The 23765-nt window shown below is 34.9% G+C and overlaps 1 protein-coding gene across 1 annotated transcript in view; it reads right to left on the reverse strand.

The window, feature by feature from the left end:
• LOC150088735 (GPN-loop GTPase 1) overlaps positions 1-23765 on the reverse strand; it is a 121033-nt gene that overhangs the window by 85064 nt on the left and 12204 nt on the right. The window contains exons 4-6 of the mRNA XM_090370888.1: positions 20435-20474; positions 6138-6204; positions 2915-2952 (exon numbers count right to left, since the gene is read on the reverse strand). Coding sequence (XP_090227014.1) covers positions 2915-2952; positions 6138-6204; positions 20435-20474 — 145 coding nt within the window. The remainder of the gene's footprint in view (positions 1-2914; positions 2953-6137; positions 6205-20434; positions 20475-23765) is intronic.

The raw sequence follows: 23765 nt of genomic DNA on the forward strand, positions 1-23765 counted from the left end.
CCCAACACTGAACCCTGAGGAACTCCACTAATAACATTAGTCCACGTTGAGCAGTGTCCATTGATTACCACTCTCTGTCTTCTGCCACTCAACCATCCCCTTATCCATAGCAGCAATTTGCCTCCAATGCCACACTGCTCCAATTTGTGCAGCAGTCTTCCATGTGCAACAGTATCAAAAGCCTTTCTAAGATCCAAATATATGATATCAAAGTTATTCCCTGCATCCAGTTCTTTTGTGACTACATCATAGTATCCAATCAAATTGGTCAGGCAAGACCTGCCCTTAACAAAACCATGCTGCGTCTGAGCTATAACTGAATTCTTGTCTAGATGATCCTGCAGTGCTTCTTTAACCAGTGCCTCCATTAATTTACCTGGAACAGAAGTTAAACTAACAGGTCTATAATTACTTGTGTCAGCCTTTGATCCTCCTTTGTGAATTGGGGTTACCTTTGCACATCTCCAGATGGGTACCTCCCCTGAGTCCAAAGAAGCTCTCATAATTATGGCTAGGGGTTTGCTTACTTTCTTTGCTGCCTCCTTTAATATAACTGGATAGATCCCATCCACCCCAGGTGCCTTTTTTATGTTTATCCTCAACAATCTCTCCTCCACTTTCCTCTCAGTTATTACAAAATCATCCAGCTCACTGCCAATGTTTACTTTACCTACATCATTCTCCTTCCTGAATAACTTCTCATGCGTGAATGTAGATGCAAAATACTCGTTTAGATTGTTAGCCACCTGAGCAGGATCCTCAACTGTTGAACCATCAATATCCAGTGGACCAATCTGATTCATCCCTTTCCTTCTTGAGTTTAAATATGTAAAGAACTCTTTTCTGTTTTTCTTTGCATCCTTTGCCAAGGATTTTTCGTAGTCTGCCTTTGCCTGCCTAATCTCCTTTGTGACTTGGTTACAGACCAACTTATATCTATCATAGGCTTCCATGTCACCCATTAATTTGTATGTATCCCATGCATTTTTCTTCTCTGCCACATGTCTCATTAGTTCATCTGACAACCATTTAGGTCTAAACCTTGAACAATATTTCTTAGTTGGTATGTAAAGCCTGGTAGCCTCCAAGATTAGTTCCTTGAATGCTTCCCATTTTGAGTTTGCTGTTGGTAACATCATCAGTTGGTCCCACTGTATAGAATTTAAATACTTTTTCAGACCATCATAGTCGCCTTTACGAAAACAAAAACCCTTCCCTTTACCTCTGATGGTAGTTACCTCCTTGAGTAAATCCCACTTCAACACACTGTGATCACTGCCACCTAGTGGTTCATTTATCTGCAGATTCTTAATGCATGAAGAATCACTACTGATAATCAGATCAAGAGTATTGCTCCCTCTTGTTGCCTCACGAACATGCTGATGTAGAAAACAATCATCCAATAAAGCCTTGCTAGTGTGCGAGTGACCAACCCACAAATTCCAGTCAATATCTGGGAAATTAAAATCCCCCATTATAAGACTCTCTGATTTACTGGCCCACTCTATTTCCCTGTACAATATCTTATTATACTCATCAGAGTCATTAGGCCTATAGCACACTCCTACTCTCAATTTTGATTTCCCTATGCTTATGTCACACCAAACTGACTCGACACTGCCCTGTCCATCGATGTCGACTGGCTTCACTTCCTTGGACTTTATCTGTTTCTTAATTAATAGCATAACCCCTCCTCCCCTCCTGTCCTGTCTATCCTTTCTATACACATTGTATTCCCCAAATTCCAGTTCCGCATTACTTATATCTGTGTGACACCACGTCTCTGATATCCCAACAATATCTGCCTTTGATGTTTTGAGCAATACCTCAAATTCATCAAATTTATTTACCAAACTCCTAGCATTGGTGTACACGCAGGTATATATGCACCTGTTTCTATTCTTAGCTACCCTAACACAACCCATGTGTTTACAGTGGACTATAGTGGACTTTTCTTGCATGTATACAATTTTTAGAACTTTGATCATGCAAGATTAAGTTCTATATTATCCTTTTAAGTAAATATTGCACAATAAAAAAATTTATCAAATGTTTTCATTGAAAATGCAAAGACATACATGAATAGTAAGAATACACATATGCATACAGAACTTTTCAAGATATTGATGCCTGCTTTTAAAAATAGTTCACTTATTCCCAAAAGTGAAATCATTCAGAGTTCTGCACAATTAAAGTGAAATGTTACTGCAATGGCTTCTGTTTTTATATATTATACTGACTAAATAAAAGAGCAAAATATAACTGTATATTGTACTGACTAATAAGAGAGAAATATACATGTCTTAATGTCATCATTACATATAATTTTGTATATCTATATAATATCGGTATGGATACACCATAGATAACTCTTAAGAAAAAACTACAATAGTAGTGTGAGAGGCATCATTTCCTCTGTATCTCACATATTATGCTCATCCTTCACAATGAGTTACCATAGTATTGCACTACTTCGAATAAATAGCGCTTCACTAATAGAGAAGACTATTGTGCAATTATCTTCACAACTGGGTTCTCAAGTCTGCAATACCACGGTACCTGCCCACCCACCAATGATAGGCCAATAGCTTTGAAACAGTGCCATCTGGGTGGTGGTGCCCATTGAGAATAGGTAACAATAGTCTTCTCTATTAATGAAGCGTTACTAATTCGAAGTAGTGCAATGCCATGGCAACTCGTTGCGAAGGATGAGCACAATATGAGATACAAAGGAAATGATGCCTCTCACACTATCGTAGTTTTTTCTTAAGAGTTATCTATGGTGTATCCACACCAATATTATATAGATATAAAACTCTTACTCTTAATATATTATGCTTTGTTGCATTTAGTTATTTTAAATATAATTTTATAAAAACCGCAACTACTAACAGAACAAAAAAAAGACACTCACTCACATTCAGAGCTCCGTTTTTCAAGTAGCTTCATTACCTATAAAAATATAATTGTGAGACATTTTTTAAATTTGTATTAAGGCAGGGTTGCAAATGAGACAATCCATCAAGAAAATTTTATTCTCATTTATTCATCAAAAGAAAAACAGTATAACCTCACTTTTAAACTGTACAAAGATCCAACCTTTTTCGAGTCATGCTTCGGTGTTTAAAAAATTATTTGAGAAGATTTATCTATATTACATTGACGTAAGACAGGTGAGAAACACAAATAACCCAAGATTTACTCAATGAGGACACATTGTTGATTTCATTAAAGGAGCAGATTTTCTATCCGAGACTTTACTCCTTTCCCTCACTTTCACCTGAAGACAGGATTCCACAGAGAAGAGAATCCAGAAATATAGCCAATGTGCTATTTAGCGGTTATTTGTACTGAGAAGCAGGGTCTATGTGCCTTTCTGCAAGTATAACAATAAAGTAAACATATCTTACTTTTATGCAGATTTGGTATTTCCTACTTGTCATATGTACTGCATTTTTTTGAAACTTTCTGCACTGAGACATAAAAGATAACTTTAAAAGAAAGAATGCATACCAGATGTTTTTAGTTGTTTTATTATTACATTTACATTGATCTTTGGATAGCACAAAAGAGTGTATGTAAACAAGTTGCATAGTTCACAGGAACTGCTTAATGTATGTTCAATGTACATTTAACATATCCACCAATACATATGCCCAGTTCAAGATGTGGTATCAGGAGAAGGGTGGTTGCAACTTTGGTTTGATTTTAAGCATTCTAGTTTTTTTTGCTAATTATATAACTAATGAAAAATAAAATATATTTTCTGAAGTTTACCTTACTTAATCCTATCACACATGAGTTTCTAGATGCACATGACCTGCAGCAACACACTCTGTGGAGTGAGTTCTTTTTGGGGAATTTTGAAGCAAAAATTAACACTTTGTACATAAACGCTTTATCTCATCCATCCTTAAATTTAAAACATTTTTGAATAGTTACTGTTTATTGTTACATACACACAGTATTTCATGACATGTAGTCCATACTTTCAGGACTGATTCAAGATCTGAAAACAACAAAAGTATTTTATATAAAAGTGTCATGGTTACAGAGCTATAATTGTTTGAATTTTAAAAAATGACTATAACATTTTCTATGGCAAAAAACAATAAAATAAAAAATAATACGCAGACACATACAGTAGACTCTCAATTTTCTGGGATAGATGTAAAAAAAAAATTCCTGGATAATTCAAAAATACAGCAAGTCTCCGACATACGTAAGAGATACGTTCCAGGACTTCTTACGTAATTCGGGAATGACTAATAAAATATTGCTACTATATCCCTGATATTCTAAAATTACAAAAATCATGTATCTTCAGAAGAATGAAGAAAAATAGTTATATATTTTTAATTAGTTCAATAAAAAACTTTATCTGGGGATGGCAGTGAAGCAGCCAGAGTGGCACATAAGAAAGGAAAACATAAAAGAAGAAAAAAACGCATGTTAGTACTATAAAAACTGATACGTGTTTCATAGCTTTGGTTTTTATAGTTGACTTCATTGGTACCGATCCCTTCACCGCTTCTCGTATTCTGTCTTTCTCCTTTATTATCGTGTTCACCGTTGCCACTGACAAATCTGAATTCCCAGCAATACTTGTTAATGTTTGGCCATTTTCATACATCCATATTATTTTAATTTTCTGATCCAACTCGATTGCTTTCCTTTTCTTGATAGATTTACTAGATAGAGTTGCTCAATATGGTGAAGTATGGAAGAACATAAAAGATGTAAAGTTACTAAACTAAAAGCAAACATGAATGTCATGAAACTGGAGCAGCAGGCCATTATCAAATTTTTGACAAAAGGAGGGAATGGACCAAGAGTTATACATAAATCATAAAAACTGTATATGGTGATACTGCCCTCTAAATACCAGATAAAATTTTAGTCTAAGCAGTTTACAGGTTGAGAATCCACAGAAGATGACTCCCACCTGGGACAACCAAAAGAAGCAACAACTCCAAAAATGTGCCAAAAAAAAAAAAAAAAAAAAAAAAAAAGGTGAAGCATGGGTTATGCAAAAAAGGTTATGCAAGACAGATGTATTAAAGTAACAAAATGTAATAGATTTACATTATATTACAGAGGAAGTAATATTTATGAGGGGTCAGTAGTGACCTGACCAACCTCTAAACACTTGGCCATGTTAAAGGTCAGCTTTTGTTGGGTGCCTAGGATGTTCACACCTCTTCAGAAACAAGGCTCAAATTTGTGAAAAAAATTTACACATGAATGATGCAAATCAAGAGTTCTTTTAAGAATAGCAATTTGTGATGACACATGGATTCATTACTGGTATTGGTGATGAAACAAAACTGGAGTCCATGCAATGGAAACACCTAAATTTTTTGGATAATAGCGAAAACTGCATGGTCACCATAATTATGTAGTTGTGATCGTGCAATGGTCACCACTGCCAAAAAATTATGGATTCAGTCCTCTACTGGGAAAACATTGGCCACAATTTTTTGGGATATATAAAGAATTCTTTGATACTCTACATGCTACATAAGAAAGCAATCACTGAAGACACCTATTCTGCTGTTCTCAAAAATAAAGAGGGGAGCCACAAAAAACAAAGAGGGAAATTGAAATGAACTGTCTTGCTCCTTTATGACATTGACCTTGTACACAAGTCCCATAAAGCAATTGCTACTCTGACAGATTGCAGATTCCAGCAGTTAAACCAGCATCCCATAGTCCAGATATGCCCTCCCCGTGATTATTTATGCTTCAGAAATCTAAAGAAATACCTGCGTGGGTACTGATTTTCAAGTGATGATGATCTCAATGAACTCTGAATGGCTTATGTTTTTTTCAGGTATTTCCTCTTTGACCTCTAAATGGAGGACACATTTAACTCAATAGGATACATACTGAGAGAAAAAAATATATATATATATTGTTTCTTTAATCATTAATTTTCTTGCAATTTGCACAAACAGAAAAAATTCAAATCTGTTATGTCTCGGAGTTGGAGTCCTGAAAACTAAACTGAATAAAAAAGTTTTAGTAAAAATGATGGCCACCTACAAGGCAAGGAGTCCAATTCAAATGAATTGAGCACTCTGCTGTTAAATGGTTTATTGCTTTATTTCATGAAATTATATCCTGTTTTCATTTACCTGATCAAATCTTGTAGTAAAAAGATTTAAAGATGTGATGATAGCACCATTTGGACCTAAGGAATATCTGTTATCTGGTTATGGAAATCAATTACAAAAATATAAAATCGTGCTATTTTCAACTGTGCACAATAAGCAACCAAAAGCAATATGCATATTTTATATAAACACACACGCATCCAAAAATACAATGCAAGGTTCTAAATACCAGCGTATACCAGACTGCATAATGATCCTAGGCACCTTGATATGAAAAAAATTGATACTTTTTGATTACAAGTGCCAGCAATAAGGAATGCATCTTTAAGAAACTGAAGGATATAGAGTGAGAGACCATGGTCATGTAGCTCTTTGCCAGAAAACGTCACACATTCAGAGTGGCGTGGATAGGTCCACTCAAAAGTAAAGAACAAGCTGATCACATTTTTTTATAGTAAATAACAATAACATAGAAATACTTAGCAGCTGTCTTTGTAATATCATCGTCACAAAAGATCACTTCAGTCACAAGAACTTGTTGATTTGTCAATACTGCAAAGACAGCTGTAAGTGTTTACATATTTTTATTGTTATTTCCTATATAAAACTTAACCTTAAAACAAAATTCTTTGAATTAGATCTAAGTTTGATTTATTAAAAACTTTTAATTCTACCATTTACTTCTAATAAAAAAAAATTTTAAAATTCCATTATAATAACCCTTAGTTTACTATCTTGGCAGTCACTGAAGAAGCAATAAGAAAATACCACAAAACATTTGACTCCATTATGTACATATTTCCAATTTGGAAATAAACATAAAATAATACCAATAAGTTTTGAGTGATTTATTACCTTCAAACAACACAGTTTACCTATGCATCATGCTGCTAATTACCTTAAGCATGGCTTTTATGCAAGCTGCTTTCACATCACCCAAAGGTTGGTATGGAAGATCCTGTATGGGTAACAGTTTCTGTAAGCCCAAGAACAGTTCTGGCTGGAGCAGTTCAACATGTTCCCGGCTTATTGAAATAACTACAGAAATAAGTGGTAAATCATGGCATGGTCTTAAGCTCACATAAGAGGTGACATAGTTATTCATGGAATGACCTGTGCTGCTAAAATCTTAAAAGAAATCTTTAAATACAATAGGACCACCAAAATATGAATCAGCCATTTGTTTAAAATTTGAAGCTCCATCATGGCAGCCATTTCAAGATTACTGGTCTCTTATCAGACAATGGGTGGCCTCAATTAGTAAACAAATGCAGGCCTGTGAATAACATATTGAATTTAAATGAGAAGTCAAACAGTGCTTGGAAGGAAAACTTTCAAATTAAATACACAACAAAGGTTACGTGTAGCTTTACCCTAAAATAAAGAATGCATTTGCCCTACACAACTCAATAGTTAAAATTTTAGGGTTATACAGTGAGTGATCACTGAATTATGATCATCTACCTAATACTTCGTAGGTCCTCCTTTTGCCCTCAGTACAGCAACTATCTGACGTGGCATTGATTCAACAAGATGTCGGAAGCGTTCGGGAGGTAGGGCCAACTCCCTGACCATTACGTATTTTTAATGCTGACTGCGTGTAATGCAGTCAGCAATGCAAGTATGGAGGCGATTGGTGTATCCAGACACCTAATCTGCCTTTCCATGGTGTCCCACAAGTGCTCTATGGGATTGATATCGGGGAAGTCCGGAGGCCAATCGATATGCTGAAAGTCAGAACTGTGTTCCTCACACCATTCCTGCACAACAAGTGCCCGATGATTTGGCACACTGTCATCTTGGAAAACACCATCGCCATTCAGGAAAAAGTGTAACATAGCGGGGTGTACACAGTCAGCAAACAGTTGACGATAGCAGAGACCACTGATATGTTGGTAACCACATGCACCAGGGGTCCAAGTTCCTGCCAGTGAAACATGCCCCATACCATACAACTGCCTCCACTGGCCTGCACTCTTGATATCATGCATGATGGATCAAGAGCCTCATATTGTTGACGCCAAATCAGTACACGACCATCCACGGTGTGGAGTAAATAATGTGACTCATCCGACCAGCACACTTTCCAGTTTTCTAACTTGCATGCTCTTTGCACCAGGCGAGTCTTTTACGCCGATGAACCTTGGTTAGGAGAGGTTGCTGTAGGGGTCATCTGTTGGTATAGCCCATACATGCGTGACACATGGTCATGCCAGATATTGTTCTGGGTTGGCCCATGATGTATTGGTTAGATGCATTCTAACATCAACCTTTCGCTGACCTTTGTAGTTTTGCTGTCAGGTCATTGTTTGACCATTTTGACACCAGTCTTGGTACACTAACTATGGTGGCTCTCAAACACCCCACCAGTTCAGCCATTTGGGAAATCAAGGCACCAGCTTGTTGAGCACCCACAATCTGTCCTTTATCAAAGTCCGATAATCCTTCCTTTTACCCATCACACTCAGAATTTTACTACCTACTGAACCACTGACACCTTATCTATGCTACGTAGGTCGACTAACTGCACACTCTCGTACCTCACGTGGTCAATGGGTTGCGTTCAGTTTTCATAGGGTGTGGTCACAATTCAGTGATCCCTCAGTGTATTTCAATAAAATATATTAAACCTTCAATTTTATGGACAAATAGGATGATGATATTGTCTGTTATTGCTAAAAAGTCCACAAAATCAAGTTTTTTTGAGACCATTTGTACCCCACATAATTTAAAATTTTAACTGTTACTCTCTATTAGACACACTGAAATAAAGTTAAAGGATAAAAACAAGCTTTTATTTACCTTGATTTACTGGTTATGTGTACCTGTAATCACTAACACACAGTAGAAGATAATTTACTGTGCACTGATACCTGGAAAAATTATATTCAGAGTTGGAGCTAAGAAGCTGAAATACTGGTGAATCTTCAGAGTCAGACTCCTTAAGCTTAGCCTTGCTTTTGACAATATCTAACACAGTTTGTTTTTTTTAACACCACATTCCTCACAGACATGCCATAGTCCAACTTCCCTAATGGCTTTAATTTCTGCTCAACACTCAGACACACATGCTTTCTATTTTTACCGCTTTTCACAGGAACATGATGATGTACCGTAAGAGATTATAATAAAGAATCAGGTCATGATACGGCAGCAACTGTATCCATAAACAAATTGGAATGTTTGCTGTTAGATGCCGTGATTCATGAGTTCCTGGTCTTTCCCATCTCAAAAGTACACTCAAAATCAACCTAGTGCCAATGAAATTTTTGTGTCTGTTAAATCTGTATTCCATTAAATCAAGGTCTGTAAAATTGAGGATTTACTGTAAATGAAAATCATATGCATGGCTGTGTTTGAAGATGTTTCAGTTCCTCCAATGCCAGTGGTTAAAAGTTAGTCTGATTCAAGGACCAGGCTAATGTTCACAATGATTACTGCTGAAATCTAGCAAATGTGCCCAGTATTAGGGATTAAAGGTACACATAACCATTGTTATGTATTTAATTGGAAGGTTTTCTTCCATTCACCACTTGTCTGCTCACTTAGATTTGATACATTATTCACTGGTTGGCACAGATTCATTGATTAAGGTCTCCTGTCATATGATAAGAGACTAATAATCTAGAAACAACTGTCATGGTGATTCTTCGGGGTTTAAAACAAATGGCAGATTCTCCGTTTAGTGATGCCATTTGTTTAAAAGATATTAATTAGTAAAAAATAAAAGTTAAAAAAAAAAAAAAAAAGTAAAAAATAACATATTAGAAACATAGGTCAACCATGGATAACGGCATCATCTCTAACGTGAGGCCAAGCCTTGACAATCAAATTTTGGCTGCCATTGCTAGAGGGTCTGATAAGAGGTTAACTTTCAATTCCTTACTTCCCAAGCTGCTTATTAAAGGTGATCTCTTATAAGTATATGTTCCTTTCATATTCATTGCCTTTTATTTAAAAAGTAGTTATTACATCATGCTAGAAATGATGCTTGTTATTTCATGTAAACACAATTCATATGTGTATCAAATGCATGATCCACATGTCATTTGCATAATATGTTTCAAAGATCCTCTTGCTTCATACATAGTGAATGTCAATTTGAAAGTCATATGCATCTCTTGAGGCTTGGGCTAATTATAGAGATGACACCACTAGCCATGGGTTAATCTAAGCTGCTAATATCTATTTTTTTTACTCATTTTTTAACTTGTATTTTTTACTAACTAATATCTTTTAAACAAATAGCATTACTAAAACAAAAATCTGCTATTTGTTTGAAACCTGAAAAATCATAATGACAACTGTTTCAAGACTACTAGTCTCTCACTGTATGGCAAAAAGCTTCAATTGGCAAATGAATGCCAACCTGTGAATAATACATCAAACCTAAGTGAGCAGCCAAGTAGTGCATGGAAGAAAACCTTCCAATTAAATAGATAACAAAAGTTGTGTACCTTTAATTCCTAATATCAGGCCCATTTGATGTACAGAGCATAGTAGTAATCATAGTGAACACATAAGAATAATCCATGATTTCTAACTTTTAATTTGCACTGCTGAGGGAAACAAAACATCCTTAAACACAAAAATTAAACACAGAGATGCATATGATTTTCATATTATTTCAATGCCTGCATTGAAATATAACCTCACATCTTTTACTATTGAGGTATGGAGGGAAAATGGAGTCCTGTATTAGAGGCTAAAGTTACAAAAAACCTTTGTTATATATTTAATTTGAGGAGTTTTTTCCATTCACTACTCACTTAAATTCAATATATTATTCACAAGTTGGCATGGTTGCTAATTCAAACCACCCATTTAGAGCAAAAAAGTGCTAAAAGAACAAGTTAAAAAACATCTCATACAATTACTAATGGGTTAAAGATTAAAAAGAAAAATTGCATATGTAACTATGCAGCAGGCATAACTCAGAGAAAGTACAATCCACTAGGAACGAAACAAGTTAGTTAACATAGTAGCGCATTACATTTCAGGAACGTTAACAAATAATAATAATTCATGATTTATAAACAAAATAACAAATTTTCATTGACATGAAAATTTGTTACAGAGATTCCTAAAATATTCTAAGTAAGCATGAAACTTTGAAATGGATCAGAGCTCTGTTCCAAATTTATAGTAATATTTCTGTAGGGAAAATTGCAAAGGGAATGCTATGAAAACTGAATTGAACTTAAAACCACCCCAGGGACCAAAAAAATATATTGAAAATTTGGTAGCAATCCACAAATTTCTTGTTGATTAATGCAAAAACACTTTCATTTATGCAAATTTTTTGTGTGGGAGGGTAGGGAACAAGCGCTGAGAAAAAAGGCTGTGAAATCATAACTGTACCTGAAATTTTCCCAAGGACCAACAGAACTAAGATGAAAATTTAGCCTCAATCCAACTTTCCATTCTAGGGTAATACACAAAATATACTTTCATTTATATGAAGAGATTTCTGTGATCTTAAAAGCTTTCCAGGGACCAACGAAACACACGGAAAATGTGATATCGATTGAACTTTTTCTTATTAAGTAATGTCAACTCATCCAATAACATACTTCCATTACAAGTTAGATAATGTACACAGTATAACATTGTAGGGGCATTATATTTTTTTTTCTTAAAATTAATTGAATTTTTTTTTCAGTTGTATTTTTGAAACTTAACCATTGAGTTTAATTATAACTGTACAATATTTATTACTGTCCAGTATACTCTTTTTTTTTTTTTTTTTTTTTTTTTTTAGCCTCTTCTGTCTACATATATATCTCTCCACAAGCAACACCATGTTCATGAGTCTTACACAACAATATATCAATACATGCAAAGTGTAAATGGGCTGTGAAAAGCTGCATTAACACATTATTCAATCTATGAATTTATTTTTTTCTATACAAATTGTTTGGAAAAAAGAAATAATAATTAATGAATTTCTATTTTTTTTTAAATTTTAATGAAATTTGGGAAGGCTCAGCAAATCTTTCTATGTGAAGTAAATATATAATATCATGAAAATCCATCTACTGGGAGTCCTACTGTTACATGCAAACAGACAAACATGGTAAAGACAATAGGTACTTATGCATATATGCTAACGTGCTTCAGCATCAACAACTGGGAACATACTGAGCACAAAGTCATTACTTACCAGACTAATAAAAATGTGTAACCATATACAAGTGCTATCACCAGCACCAAAAATGAGTACACTGCTCTGTATATTGCTTATATATGGCCAATGGTAAGCAATTCCACTTACCACTGGAAAAATACAAGCTTTCAACTCTAAAACATAACGTCATGAATTGAATGTTGTTGTTATGAGCATGTTACAATGCAAAAGCAACACAGGTTACAATGCACCTATCTTTTGGTAATCAGATGAGAAAGTTTCTAATGTCATTGTTGTAGGGTTTTAGGGGCATTGGCAACATAGACTATATTGCACTGTTGTCCATTGTCTTTACAAGTATCTGTTCATGCTCTATTTCATGCTGTGTGGGCTGAAAAATTTGGAATAACTCTCAGGGATATGCGGTAGCCATTCCCTGACCTTCCTGCAATCTCCATATTTGGTGGTGACAGCTCGAACCCCGGTCTAATCAAGTAGTGTGTACTACGCACTGCTGCTCCTTCCCACCTGGCTACGGAGGCGCCACTCCTCTGCCAAAGAGTAGTTAACCACAGCCTCGACTGAAGAGGACTTTAGAAATACTGTCACAAAAGACACAAGTTTCTAGAGAAATTATTTAGGTGTTAGTTAGTTATTTGGTTTTTAGGAGCATTAGCAACTAAGGCCATATTGCTCCAGGATATGCGGTGGTCATTCCCTGACTTTTCTGCATCCTCCGTATTTGGTGGTGATGGGCTTGAACCCCAGTTTAATCAACAAGCGTGTGCTACGCACTGCTGCTCCTTCCCATCTGGCTACAGAGGCGCCTATTTAGGTGTTAGATTGCAATTTATGACAAGTTGAAAGTAAGATGTTGCTTTTCCTGCTCATCACACATTATTGAACAAAATGAGTTTAATGACCTAGTATGTGATTTAAATCTATCAAAGAAACAGGTGGAACTTTTGGGATCAAAACTGCAATGAGGGAATTTTCTGACTGCTGGTACACGATATTTCGAAATAAATAAAAACTGCTGATACTTTGTGATATGAAAATTCCTTTGTGTGTGTGTGTACCTGGATATAAATTGATCAAGGGAAATAGCGGAATATGAACAAAGGGCTGAAAAATGGCAGCTATCCAATGATTCATGTGAAGTGTTATTGTTATTTGGAGCATTAGCAACTAAGGCCATATTGCTCCGTAAATATGCGGTGGTCATTCCCTGACCTTTCCGCATCCTCCGTATTTGGTGGTGAGGGGCTCGAACCCCGGTTTAATCAAGAAGCGTGTGCTACGCACTGCTGCTCTTTCCCACCTGGCTATGGAGGAGCCTGATGATTCATGTGAAGTAAGTTTAAAGACAGTTTCATTACAGAATGAAAATACAGAGCCCACAAGACCTGTAATCCGTTTTGTTGGAATAAAACTTAAAAGAATGTGTCCCAAATACTGAATGCAACCAACTATGAGAAATATTGATTATGGTGAGTTAAAGGGCATCACAATTTTACTTGAACTGTACACTGGATTTACCATGTAGTGCTGTTTCCACTGCTTGTGGAATAGTTGAGCATCAAGGATTAGCCAGTGTGAGAGGAGCCCATTCCTGAGAAAAGTAATGTAAAACAAGCTCCACTACAGGATCCTCAGTTGGTATGTCTTCCATTTCATATAAACCTGAATTTAGGGAAGGATGGCATGAAAGCTTTGGGTAAAGGACATGATGGTTTTAAATATTTAGAGGAAAAATTTCTGAAATTAGCTGATGCACAATTTTAAGAAGAAATCTTTGTTGGATCACAAATCAGAAATAAATTACACGATAACAGTTTCAAACAAAAAATATACCTCATTAATTTAGTCTTTTAAATCCTTCATTCATGGGTTTTCAGATAATAAAAAAGTGAACTAAAACCTTAGGTTGTCAGATGGCTCTTAAAATACATTTTTCACATTCACATCTAAATTTTATTTCTCTGACAACTTGGGTGGTGCTAGGTAAGAGGTTCCACTAGGATTTAAGTATAATGGAGTAACACTATTAACAAGGACGAGATTAAGCCACGACAGGATTGATTTTTGCAAAGAGAAACTGTACATAAGAAAAATTATTTTATTTTTTATTAAACTTTAAGTCACGTTTGTATTTTTTTGTCTTAATAGTTTTACATAATGTAGGAATATGATGTTTTATTAATAAATAAAAGTTTATCCATTTTAAATAGTGATTATTTCAAATTGCATAATAAATATATGTGCACTCATCGGTCTTGCATAAAAATAAAAGATAATGTAAGAACAGAGACGGAACTAGGCAATCCTGTGCCTGGGGCAAAAGTAATACAAGTACGCCAGATTATATTCAGGTAGTCAATCTTTATGAATTTATAAAAATTTCTATTGCAGTGAACTATGATTTGCATATCTCTCTATACATTAAAAAAGTTTTCCTCCTAGCGATATTTCTTCGAGCCAGTGGGAGAAGAGGACGAGGCAATTATGTCACTAAAAATGCAATTAATTATTGACAACTGCTTCCACAACATTCACCACCTTGTGCACGTGCATCATTTGATGTTCCAATATAATGTTTGTTGTACATTAATGAATATTGTATATTTGTAAAATATACAATACTAAATACTAAAATAGTTTAGTATTTTATACAATACTAAAATATTGTAAAATTTAGTAATATATACAATAAAAATACTAAAATAGTTTAGTATTTTATAAATATTTTAAATATTTGTATATATTTCAGTTAAATATTTTAATCCTCTTTCGGATGCAACAATATTCCTCATGCATTATGGAACCTGAATCAAAAAAGCCTTTTCCAAAGTGACCATTGTAAACGCAGGTAAATAATTACATAGCAATATTTATTTGCCCTTGAGAATGCCTCACACTACAAATGCACAGGTAAATAATTCCATAGATCATTTCCTGATTAGACATCGATCATAGTGATTTTTGCCTGGCGGCACCAGGGGTCTCCTCCGACTCCACATTTTTACTCTGTGTAAGGCCAGGGTGTGTGTTTTGCAAAGTATTAGTGTGAGTTGTGTTGTTCTTCTGGCCACTTAGCCTGGTGGCCTGTGGAGAGCCAACACCCTCAGTTTCCGTCACCGCCGCAGGGAGGCAACTCAGAACACATTAGGAGAGAAGAAAGCTCTGGCAAGGTGAACCCTGGGGTAGCCTAAGCATCCAAAGAAAAGTGCCAAAAAAAAATTTTTTTTTTATTGGAAAGGAGATAATGGGAGATAGGAAGAGGGTGGGATAAAAGTGGTAGAGAACAGAGGGAGACAGTAGTTGAGGCACCCGCCTGATTTTAAAGGGGAGACAGTAATGGAACCCTTGGTACAGGATGCCCATCCTGGTCCAGAGGGTGGGAGTTAAAAGTGGGTGGTGGTGTGAGCACCAGGAAAAAGGGTGGTAGGGGCCACCCAGGGTGGGGGAAGGAGACTCAACCACCCCAGATGGTAGGAATAAAAGAACTTAGGGAACGAGATCCCTATGGTGGACCATGCTTTCTGCAGCTCTGTCCCACGCTGGCCTGGGGACAGTGGGGCCAGCCAGAATGCACTGGAATGACATTCCGGTACTTTTTTTCTAAATGTCATAATAGAAAATCATTAAATTTATACACCTAATATTATGAAACAATGGCATAATCAAAGGGGAGGGAGAAATATCTATTTTACCCATTGCTACTAAAAATATATATTAATAGATTTATTTAAAAATTTATTTAAAAACAAAAATATAAATTTCGCAATGAAACCTGAACGTTTCTTACTAAAGTACGTGTTAGATAAAGAGATCCAACGAATGAGATATACTCTGATGCGTGCGAACACTGCATTTTGATTCGCCATGAGCTGAACGCTAGAACTGGTTGTTCTACGAACAGTGAGTCTGAAGTCTGATTCAGTTACTGTACAGTCGATGTGGCGTTATCATATAGTCTTCTGAAGAACGAGTGTTCCGGTACCATTTTTTTTTTTTACGACGAGCATTCCGGTACTATTTTTTTTAGCAATACACCTCTGCCTGGGGATTACCCAAATGATTATTTGCCACGGGGGATGTCATCATCCCACACCATGCTAGCTAGTAAAAGTTACAGCATGGGATCAGCTTGGATAACCATGAGGCCCCTGAGGGCCTGCACAGCCATCAGTCTGTCCAGTCAAGAGGGTAAGATAGAACATGCAATTATTAATAACTCTCATTCACTCAACAGTTACACCATTTTACTTTTTATAGTTTTTTCTTACACTTTCTATTTCTTTTATAAATTAGTCATCGATCAGTGTGTTTCTACAGGTGTGTCTTTTTTTTTTCGCAGAAAAAATTTGACTTACTCCATCATATCTATACATATTATGTAGAAAAGAGTGTGTCAGATTTGGCAAGCAGGGGTGGAGCCCCCTAGTACTTATTAATAAAGTAATTTAAACAATATAATGAATATAGCAAAACAAAAATATCAAAGAAAAAGAAACTTAAAAATATTTGTTTATATCTACAGAGACTTTGTTCTATATAAACTACAAAGAAAATACATATAACTAGAAAGAAATAAAAAAAATCGCAGTTCATGTTTATATACAGTAGACTTTCAAAATAATGGCACCTTCAGGGAGTCGAAGTGATGTTATTTCGATTTTTCTGTTATCTAGAAAGTTTTATTTTTAACATATTTAATGCAGAAATAATGAGGCTAAATAAGAAATAGAGAGATTAAGAATGCAATTTTATTAACTGCACATAAAAAACAAACATGTTGACAATCCAATGTTATATTCTGCCATTAATACATTCCTGCTTACATCCCCGTTCTATTTTCTTTATTATATCAAGTTTAGTCTGTGCAGTAGCACAGTAGTATCGACACCGTCCTCCCCACATCGGGTGGAAAAGGCCAGAGTTCAGATCTCATCAATCATGTGAGGAACTTTTATGGGCTTTTTTCACTCCATGGCTGTGTTAGTCAATCTGAGGAATAGATAGCAAGGTGTTTTCCCCCCAGAAACTGGGGCTTTTCATCCAGCAAAACAGGCAAATTGACCAGAGAACACATGCAATTTACAGACACAATACACATGGTTATATGAATTAACTTTCCGGGCAACCTTAATGTAATAGTTTGGATTATATCAAGTTTGTCACTAAGCTTTAATGTTCTTCTTTTCTTCTCTTTATGAGTTTTATTAACTTTAGGATCCATAGTGAGGGATTTTTAATTTAAAATAATGTATAACTCTTGATATGAGTACAGAATTCACTTTCAAAATGGCAAAGGTAAACAAATACAGTAATCAAGTGACTTGCTGTTTTCTTTTTTCAGCACTGCAAGACATCTGCGCTGTATGTAAACATCTGATCTTAATGTGTTGTTAGCTCGAATGTTCCGTTATTTGGGGTGCCATTATTTCGACAGTCTACTGTATCTAGAATAAAATCATAGAAACAAAATATTGCAAAATATAATATAGAGTACTTTTAACATTATAACAAACTAAAAATATGCAATGATGTATTATTTTCATTGAATTTTTCTCTTTTGCCGAAGCAAAATAATCAATAATTTTATCTTAATTTATGTTTTGTTCAATGTAATTTTCAACAAATATGTTAGTTGTTGATATAAGGTGATTTTTAATCAATTTAAATTTACTGAAGGACCTTTCACAAGAAGCTACTGTTACAGGTAGGGTAAGAAAAATTTGTAACGCTATTTCTATATTTGGATAAGATTCTAGTACACAACACTCAGGAATAAATTGTAGAAGTTGAAAAGGAATTACAGATTTTATATCCTGCAGAAAGATAAAGTGTGATTTTAGAAAAGTTCAATTTCTATTGAAATATCCGAGGCATTTAAATCTTTGTTTTATTTTAAAGCAAGGTCAGAAGCATCCTTCTGCAAATCACATTTATTAATTAATGGAAGTGAAGTTCTAAATAGAAAATCAAAATCTGAAGAAATAGCATTCAGTTTCAAATCTAGTACTTAAGTCATTCACAGGAACATCCAAACGTATTTAATTTCAATACAAAATTGTTGTTTGGCAGATAAATTGAAATCATCCGAAGATTCGTAAAGTGTCATTCTTTTTTTCTTTCTTCTTCTTTCATTTGGAAATGTAGATGGTATATCCATTTTTTCTGCTGTGGCGGCAGAAAATCTGAAAATATCTTTAAATTCACTTTTCCGTACTTTTTGGAAATTTTTTATGAATCCACTTATTAACTGGGAAGAGTCACGTCCGCAAAGATTTTTAGCTTGCAATGCTTAATTTACACAGTCAATATTATGAAGAATTTTATTCCATATAGCCAATCTGCATAAAAAGGGATAGTCTATTCATAAAAGCAGACTTTGTGCAATATTAATAGTTTCCACATTTGCAGACATATCCAGTGTTAATTAAGACTTCATGAACTTTTGTCATTTGTAAAAAGAAAGATTTTATAGCTCTTTCTTTGAACGACCGTCTTGTGTCTGTATGTCCTTCAAGTGAAAGCTTCAAATTATTCATTAAAATTTCTCAGCTACTAGTGGAACCAGAAAAAAAACAGAAGAAAAGTAAATATTCTTTGAACAATACCAAAAAAAACTTATCACTCCAGACATTATTGATGCTGTATTTACACCAGCTAAATTAAGACTATGTCCCGAACGTGGTACAAAACATTCAAAATTCAACACAAATATACGCAATTATATTTTCTCACCATATTGTCCCCATTATCATATCCCTGCTCCCTTACATTTTTAATGTCAAGTCCATCCTTTTCTAATTTAGTAAGGATTTCTTTCACCAATCCATTGGCAGTCTTTTCTTTCTTCTTTTGATGCCATCTCCTATTAGAGGGTGGTGATCACCACGCTGTACTTCTCTCTGAAAATTCCAGTCACATAGTTCCCTGAGGAGCTGTTGTGGCCACCAACAAATTCCTCCAACTGCATCGATCATGTGCTATACGAGCGGCATTGCAAAATGTCACGCCCAAAAGTTCACTGATCCCATCCTTCCACCTAGTTGCAGGTCTTCCTTTAACAGCAGTTTTTGGATTTGTTTTTGTTATGGTCTCTGTGGCAACAGATAATGTGGTGGTATGCCATTGCCTATCACATGGCCGATTTTGAAAGGGGCCGGCTTTAATCATAGGAAGAGTCATCGTGCATCTCATGAGATGCTCTTGAAGAGGAAAGGTAACAACAGAGCCCTGCTTAGTGCAGAAGGCTGAGCACAGCTAAATAAATAACATCATTTATTGTAGACATTTCTTAGACTAGAATTTTAGAACAGTATATGTTTTATGTGAACCATACATTGCGGAACAGTAATCCCTTTTACCCTTAAATTGTGCTTTTCAATTGCCTAATTGCCTAAAAATCAGAAGTGGGAACAATATGTACAAAGTTAAGGCTTTCATAATTCATTCGTTATATGAACTCTTCATTCTACGGAAACTATTTTAAATGTAATTACCAGAGGGAATTCAAAACTGTAATTAAATCAAAATTAAGCAATTTTAAAATACATAACTGGACAGGTGCACCCTTAAAATGTTCCACCTGAGGCTGGGACCCCGCTCACCCCACAGTAGTTCCGGCTCTGCATAAGAACCACGCATGCTACAACTTTCTGCTTAAATTTTCATGATCAGCATGGCAGTTTTAATCAAAAATTACTTATTTGATGTTTTAACAAATTCTTAAAATTTGCTAGCTTGTATAATCCTTGATTTCAGTTAATAAAATAGATGGAGCCATTCATTTTATATAATGTATAAAATGAAATTCAAAATATTACATTTAGTTTTTGCCTAAAATGCAACACGAATATATGCATTAGTACGAACCATTTATCTCGTGTACAAGATACTCTAGAATGAATGGTTCTCATTCTAGAGTATCTAATGGCAAGAGGAAACTTGAAAGAGAGGAATAACTGAAAGATGACAACAACAACAAAAAGCATACTCAGAACAGAACATTTTCAGTATGGCTTCCACGCACTGTGATTCAGTGCCTACTAATGTTAAATTAGCTTGATGTTACATTCTATAAAAATATTCTTTGCTTTCACTTATATACACAGATTACGCTGTCAATGAATACCACACACAGACACAAACACCACTGCAACTTGCGCTAAAAGGATACTGTTTCATCACTTCTTTATATTTCACGGTATCACGAATATCTAGGAACAAAAAATTTAAGTGGCATGAATATTTAAGCAGCATGAAAAAGTTTAACTTCTTCCATTCTTAAATAAAAATTGTGGATTATCAGGTATCTTGGAATACAATTTATTCAGATATCTTGGAATAAGAAATCATATAACTTACATCTAAGAAAATAAAGATTACTAACTTCAGACTTTTATTCTTAAAATAAATTTGCATTAACACTGAGACATCTCAATGCACTGATGGGGAATAAATGATGGAAATTTTTTTACCTTGACATTTAATGATAAGGAATGAGGATAGCTTAATGAAACAAGTGGAATTTGCTAAGCCATAAAATTATAAATACAGGCTGGTTTTGGTTTTTTTTTTTTTTTTTTTAGGAGCATTAGCAACTAAGGCCATATTGCTCCGGTGCGGTGGTCATTCCCTGACCTTTCCGCGTGCTCCGTATTTGGTGGTGATGGGCTCGAACCCCGGTCTAATCAAGGAGCGTGTGCTACGCACTGCTGCTCCTTCCCACCTGGCTACGGAGGTGCTCTTAATAATAAATACAGGCAACTCTCAGTTTACGAACATTCGCTATAACAAATGTCACAATCATTCAAAATTTCTTAAAGTCACCAATAGATAGAGTTCCTTATAAAACAAAATGCCAAATGTATAGTGAACATAATTGTAAGATTTAAATAAATAAACTTTTAAAAAATGTATTTATTACAATAATTATCAGTAAATTGTTGAACTGGGCAATAAAATGGACCTCGACCTTGATGTGACTGACGTGAGAGAGCTTTTGGACTTGCATTTTGAGGAATTAACAACCAATGAAATAACTGAAATAGAGACGCATCTAAATTCTGAAGTAACCGAAAAACCTGATATTCCACAGCCTCCCAGAACATTTATAAGGCAGAAAATGGCTGCAGCTTTTAAATCAATTTCTGAGGGGTTGGCAATCATTGAAGAGGATGCAAATATGGAAAGAATTGCAAAAGTGAAAAGAGGCATTTATGACTGTCTAGCATGCTATAGTGAGATTTTTGAAGAAAAAAAAAAAAAAAAAAAAAAAGAATCTAACTGTGCAATCTTCTATAAAAACATATTTTAAAAAAGTGGAAAACCCAGTTGTTTCTTCATTATCAGATGCACTTCCATCTACTTCATCTGCACCTAGTGTCACTTATGTGGAAAATATTAAACTCTGATGAAGATATTGAAGAATAAAAGTTGAATACATGTGTATGTACAGTACATTATGTTAGTACTCATTTTCTTTATTTCTATTTTATAACTCTATGTTTTTAATTAAAATTAAAAAGTACGATATCTTGTTTTTTTTTTTTTTCTTTTTTTATTTTATTTTACGTTATATATCGTATACGATAAACCATAACACATATATACATTATAATAAAACGTACTGTATAGACCATTCGATGTTTAGTACATGGTTTTAAGCTTTAAAATGGCTGTTAATTTATATGATATGTATCATAAAAGCTCAGGAATGCAAGATACACATACCGAACAAAATATACAATGAACAACGTCTTGGAATGGAACTCGTTCTTAAACCAAGAGTTGCCTGTATCTAAAAACTCTGTACCTTCTTAATTTAACAAAAGTAATAGCCTTCAGATATGCAACTGTTGATAATGACTGATACGTAGAAACAATTTTTAAAGTTGTGGAAAGCATAGAGCAGACAAAACAAGCTTTAATAATAAAATAACTATAACTTTAAATTAAAATAAAGAGAAAATGCTTTTTACATGTTAAAAAAATATATATTTTTTTATACAGTTGCAAAGCATGCATCACTTCCCATAAGGCCTGACATAGCCCAGTGGTCAGGAGCGAGAGTGCATAGCACGCGTTCCTTGAGTGGACTGGGGTTCAAGCCCGTGACTACTAAATACGATAAATATTTGTATTGACGATTTATTGTAAACTCTACTGACTTGGTTGTCGTGCCGGAGTATAAACAGAAAATTTATTTATTTTTATATACTAAAATAACTTGCCAAACTAAGTGTTGCAAATCTGTAAAGAAGCAGGTACAAAGCAGGTATTGAAATGGATTTAAAAAAATAATACTATTCAGTGTTACGCTTTTCTGTCTATACTGTCTGGGGACATTATTATCCCTCGATGATGATACCTACTTCTTTACTAATTTGCAGCACTGGGCCAATGCAACTCAGTATAGGTGTTATATTATATGCACATAACAAAAAAGATGTCACTAGATAGACAATAGCATCTTCAGAAAGTATAGACAGAAAAACATAATGCAGAGGTGTGTTATATTCTGAACTAACTGTTACAGGATATGTTTTTATATTATCAGGCCAGGAATGAGGAAAATTCTATAATTAATTACATGTAAATACTAATTAGAGTCATTGAAAATTAAACACGTTACAAGGAATTAACATGTTATGTAATATAACATTAAAGAAAACCAACTTACCAAATACATCTAAGAACATCAACACCATCAAGACAAACTGAAATGTGAGGCGAAGGGAGTGTTGGGGTTGTGTGTGTTTTTTTTTTTTTTCGTAGTTGTTGGCGCATCAGCTTCTGTGGCCATAATGCACCTCCCAAGGTTTTTGCAGTACTCTGATACAAGCCCGAGGCGGGATTCGAACCCGCGACCTTTGGGTTGCCATGCAGGTACTTTACCCACCTGGCTAGCCCGGTTGGCGCTATGTGTGGTGAGAATTGTAGAGATGATGTTACCATACAATTATTATTGATAGAGGGATTGTTGCTGTTGGGTTTGTTGGTGCATCAGCAACAATGGCTATAATGCACATATTTCTGGCTAGTATATTTTTCTTGTTTGTTTTGATTCTGATATAAGAGTTCAGACAAGGTGATATTTATCAATCGATTTTAGAAAAACAAAAACGTCATCCATATCCTGACGATCTCCTAGAACATTCTGTAGTGTTAATTGATTGCAATTTTTGAAATGTGAAGAGAAAGCAGTTTTTTGTTCTCTTAGATATAGTGGGCATTCTACGACAATATGCTTTACAGCAAACGCATTATGGGGCATCTTCCTTTCTTAATAGGTAACTGTGAGTGAGGTATGCATGACCAATGTGCAGTCGTGCTAGTACAGTCGCTTCTTTTCTATTTCCTCTTAGACTGGGCTGCCACTGTTTGGGTTCTCTCTTTATTTCAAAAAGTTTGTTTGTTTCTTTTTCCCATATACATTTCCACTGTTCTTTAGAGGTCTGTTATATAATGGATTTATAGTCAACATATGGTGTCCTGAAATTGAATAA

Source organism: Mastigoproctus giganteus, chromosome 3 (assembly GCF_048544385.1).
Source record: "Mastigoproctus giganteus isolate SK-2022 chromosome 3, ASM4854438v1, whole genome shotgun sequence".
Lineage (NCBI taxonomy): Eukaryota > Metazoa > Arthropoda > Arachnida > Uropygi > Thelyphonidae > Mastigoproctus > Mastigoproctus giganteus.